Genomic DNA, 17,747 nt, shown 5'->3' with positions numbered 1-17,747 from the left:
AAATTTTCCTTGCTCTGAAGTCCGCTCTATCTGAAATTAGTATAGACTCTGATAAAACCCCAATAGGTTAGGCTTTGGTAAAATAGTTTCTCTTAAGGGCAGGCCTTGTTAAGGAAAACAGAATATTCTGGCATATTTCAAAAGGGTTACTTCCCTTCCCACTGTGAGAAGCATGAGGGTTTTTTTTCTCTGATTTTCACTGTGAGGACCTTGTAGAGTTTTAGAAGGTAAAACTCACAAAGGTGTGGGACCCCACGCCCCCATGACTGGGTCCCCCTAGGGTTTTTAACTCTATATACTTGTCCACACTGAGCCTGCACCAATTTGTTGATTACAGTTCAGCTTGTCCTATTCTGGTACTGTTTCCCAAGAAGGTGGGTTCTTCTTTGGCAAGTTGTGATTCTCTGCATTCACCAGTCTGTCTTTCCAATTTTGGGGAGGGCCGTTTGTCCTGCAACCTCACTTCTCTTGTGGATCTAAGAGGAGTTGTTGAATTTTCAGCTTGTTCACCTTTTTACTTGTCATTGGATGCACTGGTGACTTCCAAGCTCCTTACGTGCTGGACTGGAAACTGGGCACATTGTTGCTCAGCCACAGACTACATCTCCCAGCCTCCCTTGCAGCTAGGCATGGCCAATGGGTTGTGAGTAGAAGCTTTGTGAGCCAGAGTGCCTTTCCTTCCCTTTCCCTCTCCTCCTTCCTGTGGGTTGGAAGGCAGATGCAGTGCTGATGAATTGGCTTCCACTGTGCAAGGGAGGATATGACTCCAGGGAATGCCAAAGCAACAAAGTGGAATGGATCCCTGGATCCCTGGGTGACCACATAGAGCAGAGCTGCTCTGCCAACCAGGACCACTCACCTCTGGACTCTTACAGCAGGGACATTAAGTTATATCTTATTTGACATAGAGTATTTTGGGGTCTCTTTATCAAGGCAGTTTAGCTTGTACCATAACTAGTCCAGACCCCAAACCCTTAGTGAGCCCAGAGCTTCCTAGCCAGAGACAGCTGGCTGTGGTTGAAAACTGCAAGAGATGTGGGCAGAAAACAGGCCCCTCTCCAGGCTTGGATGCTGATTTGCTGTGTGATGCTGGGTATTTCCATATCCTAATCCACCTCAACTTGCTTCCAATGAGATGAGGGGCCTACAAGCATGGTGATGAACCACTGATGGTTGGACAGTTGCTAAGAAAAGATTTTAGTTAGGGAAATCTTGAGGATGAAGCTTAGTGTAGTTGTAACCTACAGGAGCCCTCTTTGCCTGTCTGAAGATTCCAGGTGCCTAGAGCTGGAGGGGCTCCAGGAATATCTCTTCTGGTCCCTCTTATTTTTTATTAACATACAGTGAAGTTGGCTTTTTTTGAGGGGAGCTTCCAGGTTTATGAATCTTTTTCTATTTTCATTAAAAATTTTTAAAAAATTTATTTTTTTTGAGTGAGAGAGAGAGTGAGAGAGAGCAGGTGGAGAGGGGCAGAGGGAGAGAGAATCTCAAGCAGACTCCCCGCTGAGTGTGGAGCCCTATGTGGGGCTCCATCCCACAATCCTGAAATCATGACCCGAGCCGAATTCAAGAGTCAGATGCTCAACCAACTGAGCCACCCAGGTGCCCCAAAGGTCTATGAATCTTTTTTTTTTTTAAACTTATTTGAGCGAGAGTGAGTGAGAGAGAGAGCATAGAGGGAGAGGGAGAAGAAGACTCCCCACTGAGCTGGGAGTCCTGATGCAGGGCTTGATCCCAGGACTCTGGGATCACAACCTGAGCCAAAGGCAGTCGTTTAACCAACTGAGCCACCCAGGCACCCCTCTATGAATCATAACACATGTGTAGATTCCCGTGACTGACACCATGGTCAGGATATGGAACAGCTGACCCTTCTTACTGGGCAGGGGCACAGGTGGGCCTCACCTGGGTCATGCAGTCATTAGCAGCACAGCCAGAGGAGGAGGGCCTGGTGCGCTCAGGCTGAGCTGAGAGGAGCAAGCTGGGGCAGCCCTCTCTGCTCATACCAGCCTCCTCAGTGCCCAGCCCTGTCCACTGGCCCATGAGGAGTCCTGGGACCTTCTGAAAAAAGCCTGGCCCATCTGACAGGACCAAGGGTAGCGTAGCCCCTCTGGAATGGCCACTGGCCTTGGTCTCTTTCATTCCATTCCCAGAGGAACCATAGGGAGACTGGGGGCCTGTGTCACTCTGCTCAGGAGCATGCAGTGGCTCCCTGATGCCTCCTGCCCCCATCCAAGCTGCTGAGTGTCTGAGGCCAGACAAGTCAGGAATGCCAGTCAGGCATTGTCTGTCCCCAGTCCCTGCTGCCCTGCCCCAGAGCGCCCACTGCTTCCAAATTCCCCACTGGGTACCCCTTGATCCTCCTTCTCCCATGATCCCCTTCTGTGTCCCCTAGCTCTGGTTCCAGGCTCCTAGTGCCCCCTTCCTCCTACAGTCCTACAGCTGCCTCTTCTTCACTCCCCTCCATCTACCCTCCATGAGGCAGCTCAGAATCCTCCAATGGCTCCCAACTGCCTATGGGAGCAAGTCCCAGATCCTCGCCTGCCATCGAGTCCCCCCATGACCTGCTACTGTCCCTCCAGGCACCTGCCCTCATCCCTTCAGTTCCCCTCTGTGGTGCATCCGTACTCCTTGGCTCAGATGAACTCCTCTTGGCTGGACTCTTGCAAATATTTTACCTTGATTTGGCACTGATTTCACCCATGTCACACTATTTGCCAGTGTATCTTTCTCTCCTACGAGATGTTAAGGTAGGTGAGACCAGGCAGCTTATCTTACTCCTTCCTGTGACCCCATGAAATCCAGTACCCACTATATGCTTGGGAAAGAGGTGTCCCGGGTACTGTACTAATGGGGGCCCTTTCTGGCACCACACTTTGCTCTTGCTGTTTCCTCACATTAAATGCCCTTCCCTCCTCTCTCTGTTTGTCTAAATCCTACCACTCTTCTAGAGCTAGTTGAAGGGCAGCTTCCATCCAGAAGCTTGCAGTAACCACCCCCGCCTTGTGTTCCCCCAGCCCTGCCTGGTCTTCAACACTTCTGGGGGTGTGGGAATTCCCCAGTGGGCCAGGTGTGGCCTGGAGGTTGGGCACAGCAGTGAGAGGAAGGGGACAGTGCTGGGAGGGGAAAAGACCCCAGGAGACCAGGGAAGGGATTCTGGGCTGGGCTGTGTGAGAAAGTGGGCAGGGGAGGCAACAGCAGGTATGGGCTGATCCAGCAGCCCCAGGGCTTGAATGTGAACTGTGGCAGCAGGAATGCAGGGGCTGCTGGGAGGAACTCAAGGAAAGGATGTCTGCCAGGCTCTGTTGTGGGAGGCTCTGGGGTTGAGCCCAGTCTCAGAAGGAGTCAGGGTCTCCAGGGTTCTAAGGATGTGATGGTGGTTGGGCTAGCCATGGAAGCTCACCCGATGGTGGTCAGGCTGGTTATGGAACCTGGTCTGGTGGTGGTCAGGCTAATGTGGAGGCTGGTCTGATGGAGGTCAGGCTGACCAAGGTGCCCATAGGCTGGGCCAGTGACCTCAGCAGGAGATGAGGAGGGGGTTGGTGAGTGCAGGAGCTGTGGAGGCTGGTGCTGAGAGCTCTCTCCGCAGGAGTTCACAGCCAGCCAAAGCTTGGTGCAGGGCATCCAAGATGGCCGAGGGTCCAGATATCCCCTCTGGAAGGAAAGAATGGACAGTGAGGGCAGTTCAGTTTGCTCACTGTGGCCCACATAGCCACTCTTCCTCCTTTCTGGGGCCCTCCCCAGTCCTGCCCAGCTACCTCTCCCTCTTGTCTCTCTCTCACTGAGGACGCCAGAGAAGGTTTCTAACCTCCCTCTCAATTCCAGGGACCATTCAGGGCACTCGACCTACCTGAGCCTTGCCCAGCAATGCCCTGTGAGGCCAGCGAGCAAAGGCTCATCACCAGTTGGTTGCCCCATTAGCCTGTGAGGCCCTTTGAGGAGAAAGCTTGGCCTGGCTCCTCTTGACTTCACCAGCCACAATCTGGCACTGATGAAATCCTACTGCCCTGAACTTTGTCTAAATAATGGGGGCCATGTAACTTAGTGCTTAAGGGAGAGACCCAAGGCTCTGGTTACAGCTGGCACTTGGCCTTTCTCTGCTTCAGTCTCTCCATCTGTGGAATGGGTACAATAACAGCGCCTTCTCCAGTGGGCTGTTGTCATGACTCAGGGGGTTAAAACCACTTGAGGCGCCTCCACAGAGCCTGGCCCACACTCAGCCCAGTGTCTGAACTGACAGCAGAGAACCTTGCCTACCTCCCTTGGGGGTTTGACCACACTGGCTTCTGCTTAGCTCTTCTCCCTGGGACATTGAATAGCATTTTTAACTTTCTGAGGCCTGTTCCTGACTATGCACTTTGCGGGTGGTCAGGGCAGTCATGACAGTGACATTTTGCAAACAAGACACTCAGGACAGAGAGTGCTGGGCAGGCTGCTCTCCAGACGCTGTCCAGGCTCTGAAAGATGGGCGAGTTCTCCTACCGTGTGTGGGGTCCTTGCAAGCATCCAGTGTGTTCAGCAAAATCTTCCCCAGGGCTCTTTTTGATATGTTCTTAAAAAGAAATGGAGACAGGGCTGGACTGTACTGTGGCTGCCACGTCCCCATTCAGCAGGTGGGACTTGGTGGCCCCTAAAGGCTTCTGTAAGGCTCCCTGGGTGCACATAGAGTTATTACCCCCCCATCCCTTCCTGGGCCCCTACCCTTAGCCTGGCCACACTGCTTGATGGGCTTCCCAAAGACTTTTGGTGGGTGGATAGTGTGGGGTGCAGCATCCTTTCCATCAAAGATCACATATTTATGGATTACCCTTTATGTGCCAAAGTAGAAGTTGGCACTTTGGAAATAAACATGAATAAGAGCATTTTTATGCATTAGCTCATTTAATCTTTGCAACAACTGATATTATTAGGCTCAATTTAACCAGTGAAGAAAAGCAGTGCTGAGAAAGAATGAGAAATTTGCCTAAAGCCACTCAGCTAGGAGGTGGAAGAACCAGCTTTTACCCCCAGGTTGCATGGCCTGGAGTTGTGGTGGTAACCACCACCTTCGCTATCTGCTGGTGCTGGCTGCCACTCAGCCATTCTCTCAGGCTGTGCTGCCCTGGCTTTGGCCTTGGTAGTTCTGTGTCCTAGGCAGTCTGGTGCATAGGCAAGAGCCCACTTAAAACCCAGGCAACCTGGGTTCAAATCCTACTTCCACCTTATAGGAGCTGTACTCCTAAGTTAATGGTTTCTCAAAAAAATATTTTTTAAATGGTTTGCTGATGTTATTTAGGAACACAATTGACTTCTGTGTTCTGATATTTTATTATTTACCTTGCCAAGAAATTACAATAATTTGCCTCTGGATTCTCTTGGGTATTCTATGTAGATGATATATAATCACTGATAGCTTTGTGTCTTCCTGTCTAATCCTTACACCTTTTCTTTCTTTTTCTTGTCTTACTGCATTGGCTAGAACCTCTAGTTGGCATACAAACATTGATGACATGCATGCTTGTCTTGATTCTCACTTTAGAAGCATTCCTTCTAACATTTCACCAGTAAGTGTGAGGTTTGTGAGAGGTAGTTGGCTGAGACTCCTTACCTGGTAAAGGAAGGTCCTTACTGTTCTTAATTTGCTGAAGGGTTTTATGATAAAAGGAGGCTGACTGACTTTTCTATATCTATTGAGATAAATATATGGTTTTTGTCCTTTAATCTGCAATGTGGCATATGATGTTAATAGATTTTTTTAATCTTGAATTATCTTCGGATTACTGGGATTAAATCCAAGTTGGTCGTGTTGCATTTCTTTAAACACTGCTGGATTTGGTTTGCTAATATCTTATTTAATATTTTGTATCCATGTTTCAATGTGACATTAGCTTATAATTTTCCTTTCTTTTTTTTTTTTTTAAGATTTTATTTATTTATTTGAGAGAGAGAAAGAGAGAGAGAGCATGAGAGGGAGGAGGGTCAGAGGGAGAAGCAGACTCCCTGCTGAGCAGGGAGCCCGATGTGGGACTCGATCCAGGGACTCCAGGATCATGACCTGAGCCGAAGGCAGTCGCTTAACCAACTGAGCCACCCAGGCGCCCCTATAATTTTCCTTTCTTATATTTATCCTTCTCTGGTTTTGAAATCAAAGTTATATCAGCTTTATAAAATGAATAATAGCACCTTGGGCAGGACAGAGAAGCCTTTCCTTCTTTTTAATTAACTTCCCTGAGCCTCCTTTTCTACATCTGGTAAGTGGAGTTGACACCTGCCTAATGTGAGGAAAGCTCCGAGCCAGGTGCCTGACATAGGCCAGTGCTCCCTCCTGAGAGCCCCTCCCCTTGCCCTGGGTGTGCCAGCGCCCGTGAGCCTACCAGGTCCCGGAGCCTCTGCAGGAGCTGCAGCACGTCTACCAGCTTCTCCTCCAGCAGGGACAGCCGCACCCTCTCTGTCTCCACCATCTGCAGCTCCAGCCTCAGGTGCTCATTCTCTTCCACCTTCTGCTGTAGCTCTGCCTGAGGGGACCAATGGGGACTCAGCACCCACCCTGCTGCCCTCTGCCCAGCATTCACTGTGCCATCTGCAGGCAGGGCCCATGACTTGCCTTGACCCTTTCATGGAGGTCATCTCATCTGACTCCCTCCCCCCACCGCCGGCCTGCCAGTGACTGGGCAGGTAAAGTCCCCCATCTTCCCAGTGCTGGCACCAAGGCCCAGAGAGGCTGCATGTGTGGCCTAAGGTCACACAGTGAGTTGCGTTAATGTACGAATATGCATATTTTGTTTTCTAGTTGAGGACTCCATTTTCCCTTCTCTATCCATCTGCTTTCTTTTCTTTTTAATACATTTTTTTGGTTGCAAGCAACAGAAACCTATCTGGCTAGTTAAACAGAGAATTCACTGGCAGGCTCTGGGTCATTCCCAGAACAGACTGGCAGCTGGAGAAACTCAGGGATGGGGCAGCAATGGGGATTGAGATGTAGGACAGTCTCAAGCCTCTTGTCCAGGGGTCAGAGCTGAGAAGGACACTCTGCAGACACTCTCCCACTTCCCTCAAGATGGAGAGCCCCAGGAGGGGGCCCTGTTGGGCCAGCGTGAGTCATGGCCCACCCTTGGCCAGGGGAGCACTGAGACCATGAGTCCTACCAGGATACCCACCAGGGGGCAGATGCCAGGCAGTCACAAAGCATCACATGGCTACTTGCCTTCTAAAGCAGGGATGCTGGGAGTAAGGCAGTCCCAATTCTTGGCACCGATGGAGGGAAAGAGGAGCAGCTGCAGGTGTGGTGCCCTTGGACACTCTGGGCCTTGGGCAGGACAGAGGAGGCATGGTGCCCGTGCTCACTGCAGATGGGACTGGAAGGGTGGCTTGGAGACACCACTCACATGCCTCAGTAACTCTCCTAACCCCCCACTTCCTTGGAATTCACCTAGAAAAGGGGTGATGGCCATGCCCTTTGGATCCACATCAGACCACAGATACGTCAAAAACAGTATGGATTTAGAATTTCAGGTGTATAAATATAAAACTATCTTAGATCAAAATGATAGTTTGCAAAAGCGCAGTGGGCTAGGGCTTAGTGAAATGGTAACTCTCAATAGCACTCTGCATTTGATTACTGTGGAATGGAATCGAGAGATGAGAAAAACATGCTAAGTGGTCTTATTGAAACGGAGACACCCCGCTATTGGCGTTGCTTCCAGCTCCCTCCCATTACCCTCAGTAACCTTCCTGGGGAGAAGTGTCCCTCCTCCCCCTTGTCTGACTTTGATGGAGCTGCTAATCCCTGAACCCTGCCTGCCTACCACAGGGATTGGCCCAGGGACAGGCACAGGACTGAGGCTGGGCCAGTTGGAGTTCTTCCCTGAGATGTAATATATTGGGCTCTTATCCCCCTGGGCTTTCTTAGGTGGGCCAATGGGAGCCTAGAGCTGTCTGTGGTCTTGCCTTTCCTTTCACCACCACATGGAGGAAGGCCTTCTGAAGTAGGGGGAATGAGGCCAGCACCCGAGAAACCCAGAGCAGATAGAGGTAGGTGGAGACAATCTTGTCTGAGTCACTGGATCCAGCTGTTCCTGAAGCTCATCTCCTTGGCTGTTCTTCTGAAGCTGTTCTTGCCGGCTCCATATTCTAATAAATACCTGTTTATAATTCCATTAACTTGCAACCCAAATATTCTTCATTAAATCTAAATCAAAGCAAGTCACATCTCCTCTCTGAGTCTTGGTTTGCTCATCTGTGAACAGGGCCCAGGACTTGGCTGATATGCCTCGAGGGTTCTTCCAGCTATGAGAGAGACTCTAGCATTGGTCCAGACCTCAACCTCTGGGGCTCAGCTGACCTCCTCCCCAGGTGTCCCCAGGGCCTTCCCACGGCAGCCCTGGGTCCCCAGCTGCTCCATCAGCATGGCGATGCGGGCCTCCAGCTGTCCCAGGGTGCAGGCATGGTCACCACTGCCAAAGTGGCCGAAGTAAGTCATGAGCTTCTTGGCTGTCTGGTCATCACACCTGCAGCAAAGGAGAGCACCAGTACTGTGGAGCGGCTCTGCAGAGTCTGCTTCAGCCTCACAATGTGGGTGTTGCCACTGAGTGTGTCTCCTGAAAGTTAAGCCAGGCCATGGCACCCCCTGCTCAGTACCCTCCCATGGCTCCCCATCTTACTCCAAGGGAAAGCCAAAGGCCTCCCCCAATCTGCCCCTTTGATCTCTCTGACCTCCCTCCCATTCATCTTCACTCACTGTGCTCCAGCCCCAGTAGCCCCCTCACTGCCCCTCTAACATGCCTCAGGGCCTTTGCACTTGCTGTTCCCTCTTCCTGGAATGCACTTACCTCGTGTCCTTCAGGTCTTTGCTCACATGGCACCTTCTTAGAGTGGCCTTCCCAGCATCTCCCTGCACCCCCCTGTCCCTTCCCCTGCTTCACCTTTCTTCCTCACACTTGTCACCACTCACTAGAATAGGAGCTCCAGGAGGTGGGGGTGCTGTCTTGCTTATTGCTGTTCTCTCAGTGCCTCCAGATTTGCCCGGCACATAGTAGGTGCTTAATAAATGCTTGTTGTTGACTTAAGGGTCGATGATAACAATAACCCGGGAAAATTGACAGCACTGTACAATATAATGAAAGTCAATGCCGCCCCCTGATGGTGAACCTACGGGGATCAGGCACCTGTTAGGCATTTTATAGCCTCGTTAGCAAGTCCTCAGAAAACCTCTGCCAGACAAGTGTTACTGGCCCATCTTAGAGACAAGAAGGCTGAGGCTCAGAGAAGTCAGGCAACTTGTCTGAGGTGCCCCAGGCATCTGGGTCTTTCTTCCCTCCAGGGTGGTTGTGAGGATTAAATAAGCCAGGGGGTCAGCTGGAGGGGGCCCTGTAAGCGCTGTTTCTCGCAGGAGCAACGGGGTAAGGAAGGGTCTGGTATGTCCTGGAGTAACACTAGAGCTTTGGGCCATGTCTTGGCATAGTGGCCAGGGGAGTGGGAGGAAACCAATGGGAATTAAAGCTCCCCACAAAGAGTGCCTTTGTCAGTCACCTCATTTCATCCCTGCACACGCTGGGGGGCTGTCTTCTCACTTCCCTCCCGTGGGCTAGGGGCCAGAGTGTCCGGGGAGCTGGGGGTGACCCAGCCTGAACTTGAATCAGGTCCCCAAGGTCAAGCTCTGGGAAGGGGCTCTGGGACTCCAGCACTGATCCCAGCACCACCCCGCGCCCCCGCCGCCAGCGCACATACCCACTTCTGCAGCTGGAGAGGCGCACCAGCAACGTCTTGACCTCTGCCAGTGACCTCTGCTCTTCCTGCCACTTCTCTTCACCCTCCTCTTCTTCGTCGGAGGCGGCCTGGCCCTCCACTGAGCGGAACAGCTGCCCGTCCACTGCTGGAGAAGCACGGAATGCCGGCGCCAGGGCCAAAGGGAGGGAAGCAGGCAGCCCTCCCCAGGGGGACATGCGGTGGGCCCCGCAGAGGGGACAGGCTCTGGCACCATCACCCCTTTTTCCAGATAGCCACTCTCCCACACTCCCCGTCCTTGCAAGGTGAGGCCACCGCGGCTGCTGGGTCCCCTCCCCAGTGCCTGGCCTTGTCTGGCCAACCGGAGCCCCTCCCTGGGGTTTTACACAGGGCCCCGGGAGCGAGGAGCCCTTTCTCTTCTCTGCTTTCTAAGATGACACAACTAGCCAGGGCCTGTCTGCGCTCTCAGAGGTGCATATTATTTCCATTTTAGGATATGACAGTCCCAGCCAGGGGAGCCACAGGACAGGGGTCGGGGCTCTGCAGGGCATGGGCACCAGGTTGAACAGATTTTCAGCTCTCAGGGAGCTGCATGCCTCTACCACTTGGGATGTAAGGGAAGGGTTGTCACGCGTGTGACTCTGTGTGATCCCCAACGTGGCCGTGTCTGGTTGGGGTACTCCGGTCTGGTTGCACATTGGAAACCCCGGGGGCTGGCCGCCCAGCGTCGGCCTCCATCTCTGGGGGGTGTGTGTGTGGGGGCAGCCCCTGACCATCTCTTCAGGGGAAGCCTTCCCTCTCCTCCCCACTCCACCCCAGCCCAGGGGACACGCGAGTCCAGGCTGGCCAGGCAGAGTGCAGCCCAGCCACATGACGAGTTCAGCCACGGCAGGGGACCTAGTGTGAGCCAAGGAGAGCCAGGCCAAAATCTGAGTCAAACTTCCAGGGAAGAGAAGAGCCGCCATTCCTCTGGCCTGGGAGTTGGAGGGTGTGGGTCTGCAGCTCGTGGGGGCTGTCTGGTCAGTCTGAGGGGAGCACCTTCTGCACAAGGCAGCAAGAGATGAAGTTCCATGACACCCTGGCTGTGCCTGAAGCCTACGTGGACTTTTTCATTAATTCGAGCCAGTCTGACAGTGACAATGGCCTGATTCTCGCGGACAGATAGTATCCTGAGCAACAAAGCTGTGTCCTCCTCCCCTGCAGAGGGAGAGGAGAATCATAAGCAGCAAAGCTGGGGTGGGCCTGGGCCTCTGCATTTTTAAAAGGCTCCTGTGATCCTGCACCTGGTAGGTTTGGGAACCACTGACTCAGGTCTCCTGACTTGGGACACCCATCTCTCCAGCCTGACCGTCCCAGCTGGGTGGGCTCAGGGCCCTTCTGTTTTGTTTCAGTAGAAACTGTCCCAGACCAAACAGAACCAAGGTTGAGGGGATTGGTCCCTGACTTTTTGGTTGTATGAATTGCATTCCCAGTATTGACAATTTGTTTTTCGTCCTGGCAATTTCCCGACGCTGTGTGTGTATGTGTGTTGTGTATGCGCGTGCACGCGTATGTGTATGTGTACGTGTGTACATGTACATGTGTGTACATGTACGTGTGTATGTACATGTACGTGTGAATGTACCTGTACGTGTGTATGTACGTGTGTGTACATGGACGTGTGTATGTACAAGTACGTGTGTGTACCTGTACGTGTGTATGTACATGTACGTGTGTGTACATGTACCTGTGTGTACATGTGTATGTACATGTAGGTGTGTGTACCTGTACGTGTGTGCATGTATGTGTGTGTACAAGTACGTGTGTATGTATCTGTACGTGTGTGTACATGTACGTGTGTGTAGCTGTACGTGTGTGTAGCTGTACGTGTGTGTACATGTGTATGTACATGTAGGTGTGTGTACCTGTACGTGTGTGCATGTATGTGTGTGTACAAGTACGTGTGTATGTACCTGTACGTGTGTATGTACATGTACGTGTATGTACATGTACGTGTGTGTGTACATGTACGTGTGTATGTACATGTACCTGTGTGTGCATGTACGTGTGTATGTACCTGTACGTGTGTGGACATGTACGTGTGTGGACATGTACGTATGTGTGTACCTGTACGTGTGTATGTACCTGAATGTGTGCATACATATATGTGTGTGTGTACATGTACGCGTGTATGTACCTGTACGTGTGTTTACATGTATGTGTGTACATGTGCGCGTGTGTGTACATGTATGTGTATGTACCTGTACGTGTGCTTACATGTATGTGTGTACATGTGCGCGTGTATGTGCATGCATGTGTATGTACATGTACGTGTGCGCATGTATGTGTGTACATGTACGGTGTGTGTACATGTACGTGTGTATGTACATCTACGTGTGTGTGTACCTGCACGCGTGTGTACCTGTACGTGTGTGTACATGTACGCTTGTGTACCTGCACGTGTGTGTACATGTACGTGTGCATGTACCTGTACGTGTGTGTACATGTACGTGTGTATGTACATGTACGTGTGTATGTACCTGTACATGTGTGTACATGTATGTGTGTGTACATGTACTGTGTATGTACCTGTACGTGTGTGTACCTGTACGTGTGTGTGTACATGTACCTGTGTATGTACATGCATGTGTGTGGCATCATTGTTGTCACGGTCATTAATACTGTCCTGGTGCCCCAGGCAGGGGCAGGCAAGGCGCTCTGAAGAGGAACGGGAAGGATGGTGCCCAGCAGCCCCCACACCTGCCCACGACTGAGCCCGGAGAGCACTGGGCACCCCTCAGCCAGCATTGCTCCCCTTCCCACATGACAGTTCCACACCCACCAGGTCCCGGTTCTTGAGCCGATGGGCCTCCTTGTGGTCTTCTTGAGGGGTGTCCATCCAGCCCCTGCTTACATACCTCATGATGGGGCGCTCACTCCACCTCAGTTCCCTGGGCACCCAGCCCATCCCTGCACGGGACTGAAAGGAGACAGACTTTTCCCACACTGAGCTGGAACCTATCCCTGGGAACCGCCTTCTCCCACCAGGTGTCTGTACTCCCCGGCCTAAGGACGGAGCCCTTGTTACTCGGGAAGCCCCGCCTCAGCACACAGCGGGAGTGGGGTTCTGTTTGGAGGCTGGATGGCAGCATCGGTGTGGACAGCTGTGGGAATGGGGCCTGGCACAGCCGGCCAATCGTGAGCCTGGCAGCAAGCCTGAGTGTGGCGGGGACAAACCTTCGTCCAGGGGTCCGCTCCTGGAACCGCTGTCTGACTGCCAGGCTCCCTCTGGAGGGCTGTCTGGGCTTCTGGTCCCACTGTCCGCAGGGTCACCACTGTTGGCTTCTGGCTCTGGGCTGGCTTGTGACGAGATTGGGGTCTGGGTGCCCTCCGACCTGTGGGCAGGGGAGAATACACAGGTGTTGAGAGGGAGGAGGGGGCTCGGCCGGCTTCCTGCAGGAGAGTGTGGGATGTGGGCCCACTCTCTTCCACTGCTTACTCTGCACAGGTAAGCTGTGTATGATGTGCCTGAAGAAGACCCTGGATTGTCTCTGTAGTTGACCCTACTGACTCCCTACCCAGCGGCCAGCATGTTAGAGCCAACCTTCCATGATAGACACTCACTCTCTCAGCACCTCTTGCAGCCAAGGCACAGGCTGTAACCCAATTTTAGCCAGTGAGACTAAAGGCAAAATCTGAGGAGCCTCTGGAATGGATTTGTATCCCTTATAAAAAGAAGATCAGGAAAGGAAATGCCCTTCCTTCCTGGCTTTGGACATTATCATGTGGATATGATGTTTGAAGCTATGGCAGCCATCTTGTGACCAAGAGGAAACGGCTGAGAGAATTATAGAGTAGTTAAACAAGAGCCCTGACATCTTTCAGCGGCTGAGTTAACTAGTCTTGGAGTTACCCACCTCTGGACTTCTTATTTGGGTGAGATTTTTTTTAAAAGTCTTAATTGTTTCAGTTACTTTTAACTGCATTAAAATTGAAAATATCTCTCCTCTTTGGGCTTTGGAGAACCTACTTCAGCCTCATCAATCAATTTTCTTGATAATCTAAGGTCCTCACTTTTTGGATATTCATTTTCCATGTCACTGCAGTTACAAGGTCAAGGAAAACATGAAAACGAATCTATCATAACATGAAAATATTCACTAATGAACTACTGCTTGTTAAACTACTCCTTCCCTTCTCCCTCATTGTACACCAACATCTGTCTCTCATCTCTTCAGAAACTGTCATTCCTCATCTCTCTCTGACTATCAGATGTAACAACCCAGTACAAAGTGTTTGTAAAGTGAAACTGCACATCTTGGAAAAGGAGGGCCTTTGGGATATCTGCGAAGGGGATACTGGAGAACCGTGGGATTACTGGAGAACAGTGGGATGACAGCAGAACCACTGATTGTGGGGATGTGGCGGAGTTGGACCAGTCTACGACTGAATAAGACAAAACCAACAGGATTAGGAAGAGCCAGGAGCACCAAAAGAGGACTTGGAGGACTAGGAAAAGCCCTTAGAGAAACTAACAAAAGTCTCAAATATTTTTGCAAAAGGGACCCTCCTCATGATTAAGCTGCAAAAATAAGAAAACATGAAGTTAAGGACGTACCATTGTATTTTCATACAGTTTTGCTGGAAAAAATTATTCCAAAAGGAATATAATCAACCCAGAAACAGTCTATATCTAAGTACGCTGTACTGCAGTCATGAAGATTACTTTAAAAATGAGTGAAAAATGAAAATGAAAATTACCATGTGGTCCGGCAAAATGCCTCTGGGTATATACCCAAAAGATTTGAAAGCAGAGACTCAAGCAGCATTATTCACAAGAGCCAAAAGGTACAAGCAACCCAAGTGTCCATTGATGGATGAATGGATAAAGTGTGGTCTCTACAAATGATGGAATATTATCCAGCCTTAAAAAGGGAGAAAATTCTGACACACACTACAATATGGATGAAACTTGAGGACATTATGCTCAGTGACATAAACCAGTCACAAAAGGACGAACACTGTATGAGGTCTCTAGAGCAGTCAAAGTCCTGGAGATATTAGGACGGTGACCGCCAGGGGCTGGGGGAGGAGGGAGGGGGGAGTTAGTGTTTACTGGGGACAGAATTTCAGTTTGGGAAGATGAAAAGTTTCTGTGGATGGATGGTGGGGCTGGTTGCACAACAGTGTGAATGTGCTTAGTGCCCCTGAACTACACACTAAAAAATGGCTAAAATAGTAACTTTTATGTTATGTATAAATTTTACAATTAAAAAAAAAGAATGAGTAGTTGAAAACATCACCTGGATTTATTAACTAAATAGTACAATAAACTCACTTTCATACATTTTGGTTTTATTTTTCAAGTTAAAGCCTCAACCAAATCTGACACATGTCACTCTCTTTGGTCCTATTTTATGCAGATGCATTTCAGTGGATTTCCCAGGACCAAATATTACTGGAAAACAAGGACCCTTCTGCTCAGTTCAGGAGTCGCTATTTGGAGTCACCGGCCAGTCTTCGCCCACACAGACTACTGTAAAGGTAGAAGCCATACAACACGGTGGATGAGACAGGGTCCTTGGTTCCAACCCCAGCCTTGCCAATGAGGAACTGAGAGTGGGACTTGGCCCGCATTTTGCAGGTGGCCCACTGGAGCCAATGACCTCGGAGGTCCTCCCGTCTCTGCTTGGCTTCTCTTGATCAGGCCTCTGTGAGTATTCAGAGGAGCCACCTTGGCCTGGAGCGGTGTTGGCCGCATGCATGTCAGGGAAACCAAGTTGCTGTTCCAGAGGGATTGGGACACGGGGACGAGGCACTACAGAGGGTCCTAGCAGGGTTTGTCAGGTGGATTCAGTGTCCCAAAGACTGCTGAGCCGAGCAAGAGGGGATCTGCGGGGCTGCACTCGGTGGGGGCATCGGCCACGTGTGGCCACCCAGCACCTCCCTTCCCCATGGGTAACAGCGCCCCCAACTGCCACCCAGGTACTTCACCTGCTCACCTACCCCTACGAAAAGCAGCGCATCTTCTCAGAGGAGGGCGGGGCACATGGCCCCTCCCCACACTAATTAGCATGATCCCGCCCCTGGCCACCGTGATTCACTGAGGCCTGCACAGGTAGCCAATGAGATGCACCCACCCGCTTGCTCCCTGCGTAGTGAGGTGTGAGGATGAGGTGGGGAGCTGTGACAGCCATTGGTGACTCCCAGGGGACCGCTTAGAGATGCAGGGGACTACAGATAGAGCCTAAAGATGACAATAGAAACGAGGTCCTTGATAACATTATTTGAGTTGCTGGATCAGGCTCTGCCTGAAGCCAGGGCTAACCCTGAACTTTTGTGTCTTCTGAGCCAGTAACTCTGACTGATTAAGTCTTGCGTTCAAGCTCCTCGAATGCAAGCTGAGAATGGAGATATGGTTTGGCAGCCGGCAATGTGAAAACCGCATGGGTGGGTATTCTTGTTTAAGCGTGAAACCATGTGAGGTTTCCAAAGGCTTGGGCCACAGCCTGAAGAAGAAAAGACACAAGGGCCACTGTGGAGGCAAGTAGCCTTTATATGGCCCCAGAGAGTGGTGCTTGATCAGGATGAGGGGGAAGCAAAGGTAAGACTTGGAGAATCATAAGGAGGCAGTTTTAGCTCACTGTGAGAGAAAACTTTCTCACAGGGATTGCTGACCAAGAATGGAATGGGCTGTCTTGTGAGGTAATGAGCTTCATGGCAGAGGAGGTATGTAAGGAGGTCAGGACTTCAATGGCCTGAATTTTTTTTAAAGATTTTATTTATTTATCAGAAGGAGAGAGAGTGAGTGAGCACAGGCAGGGGGAGTGGCAGGCAGAGGGAGAAGCAGGCTCCCTGCTCAGCCTCATGTGGGGCTCCATCCCAGGACCCTGGGATCATGACCTGAGCCGAAGGCAGACGCTTAACCGACTGAGCCACCCAGGCACCCCAATGGCTGGAATTTTGAATAGAGTTGGAGGTTGAACTCGACAATATCTACATCTTCCCACTATGAGATGTTGCTTCCCCCCACCTCCCACTAAATTATTTAAGGGCTTCAACAAGCAAAATGAGATGGAGGGGTAGCCCTTATTTAGAAGTTTTCCAGCATAGGCTCGCTCTGGCACCCTGGTCCCTACACTTCCTGCAGCCCCACAGCCACTGGAGTCTTAGACGCCCTGCTCCAAGTGCAACCTTCTGCATTAACAACAACTAAATCTTTCACAGAGCGCGCAGTAGGTTCCAGGCACTGTTCTCAGTGCTTTAAACATTTTCCTCGCAACAACGAGGTAGGTAGGTACTGCCATTCCCCACGTCTTGCAGATGAGGAAGTGGAAGCACAGAGAGCCCGAGCAACCTGTTCAAGCTGCACAACTCAGGTCTGGAGGAGCTGGGATACCCGCTCAGGCCACTGGCTCCAGGCCCACACCTCAGTGACCCTGCCAGGTGGGAGGGAAGCTTGGAAGACAAGGGCTGCAATGACCCAGCCCAGCTGCCGTTCTCATTAGGTGACTACAGGTCACATGCAATGAAGTCAGGAAGAGGAAGCCACTGAGAAGAGTGTGGAGAGTGGGACAGATGAGGACACACTTTGGAATTTTCCAAGAAATAAAATGTGGCTGCGGAGAAACAGAGTTTCCCTCGGGAGACCGAGGGCGTGCTACTCATATCTGGTAACTGGTATTTAACTGAGTCCGTCATTACCCTGCTGATTCAATCTGTAGGATCATTCACATAATCACATAAATGTGCTGTAATACCTCCACTTTAATACAAAAACCCAAAACCAACCAAACAAAATAACCCTCCCCACCATATGGCTGCCCCCAGCTTCCAGCCCTTTCTCTGTCTACTGTAGAGCAGAGCTTCTTGAGGGGCTGCCTCTGCTGTTCCAATCTCAGCTCGTCACCCGTCACTGCTGAGCTGCTAGACCCAGTGGCTGCTTCTCAGTGCTTGTCTCGTTTGGCCGGTGACATGAAGACTACATTTCACAGGGCACACTTCACAGGGCACACTTCACAGGGCACACTTCACAGGGCACATTTCACCGGGCACACTTCACAAGG

The 17,747-nt window shown here is 51.1% G+C and overlaps 1 protein-coding gene across 3 annotated transcripts in view; it reads right to left on the bottom strand.

The window, feature by feature from the left end:
- The window catches only part of EFCC1 (EF-hand and coiled-coil domain containing 1), a 60,305-nt gene that overhangs the window by 13,712 nt on the left and 28,846 nt on the right, over nt 1-17,747 (bottom strand). The window contains exons 3-8 of one of the 3 annotated variants that reach the window (XR_004300402.1): nt 12,919-13,076; nt 9,706-9,850; nt 8,321-8,486; nt 6,354-6,494; nt 4,483-4,552; nt 3,404-3,654 (exon numbers count right to left, since the gene is read on the bottom strand). Coding sequence is in view for 2 of the 3 variants with exons in the window: in XM_032412023.1 (XP_032267914.1) it covers nt 3,518-3,654; nt 4,483-4,552; nt 6,354-6,494; nt 8,321-8,486; nt 9,706-9,850; nt 12,919-13,076 (817 nt within the window). In the remaining variant the exon portion in view is untranslated. Of the gene's footprint in view, nt 1-1,739; nt 3,655-4,482; nt 4,553-6,353; nt 6,495-8,320; nt 8,487-9,705; nt 9,851-12,918; nt 13,077-17,747 lie in introns of those variants that run through there. The other 2 variants (XM_032412023.1, XM_032412024.1) reach the window with 2 other exon arrangements.

The sequence above is a fragment of the Phoca vitulina genome, unplaced genomic scaffold, assembly GCF_004348235.1.
Source record: "Phoca vitulina isolate PV1807 unplaced genomic scaffold, GSC_HSeal_1.0 scaffold13, whole genome shotgun sequence".
Taxonomy (NCBI): domain Eukaryota; kingdom Metazoa; phylum Chordata; class Mammalia; order Carnivora; family Phocidae; genus Phoca; species Phoca vitulina.
Note: the sequence above shows the minus strand (reverse complement) of the source record. Positions and strands in the feature narration are given on the sequence as shown.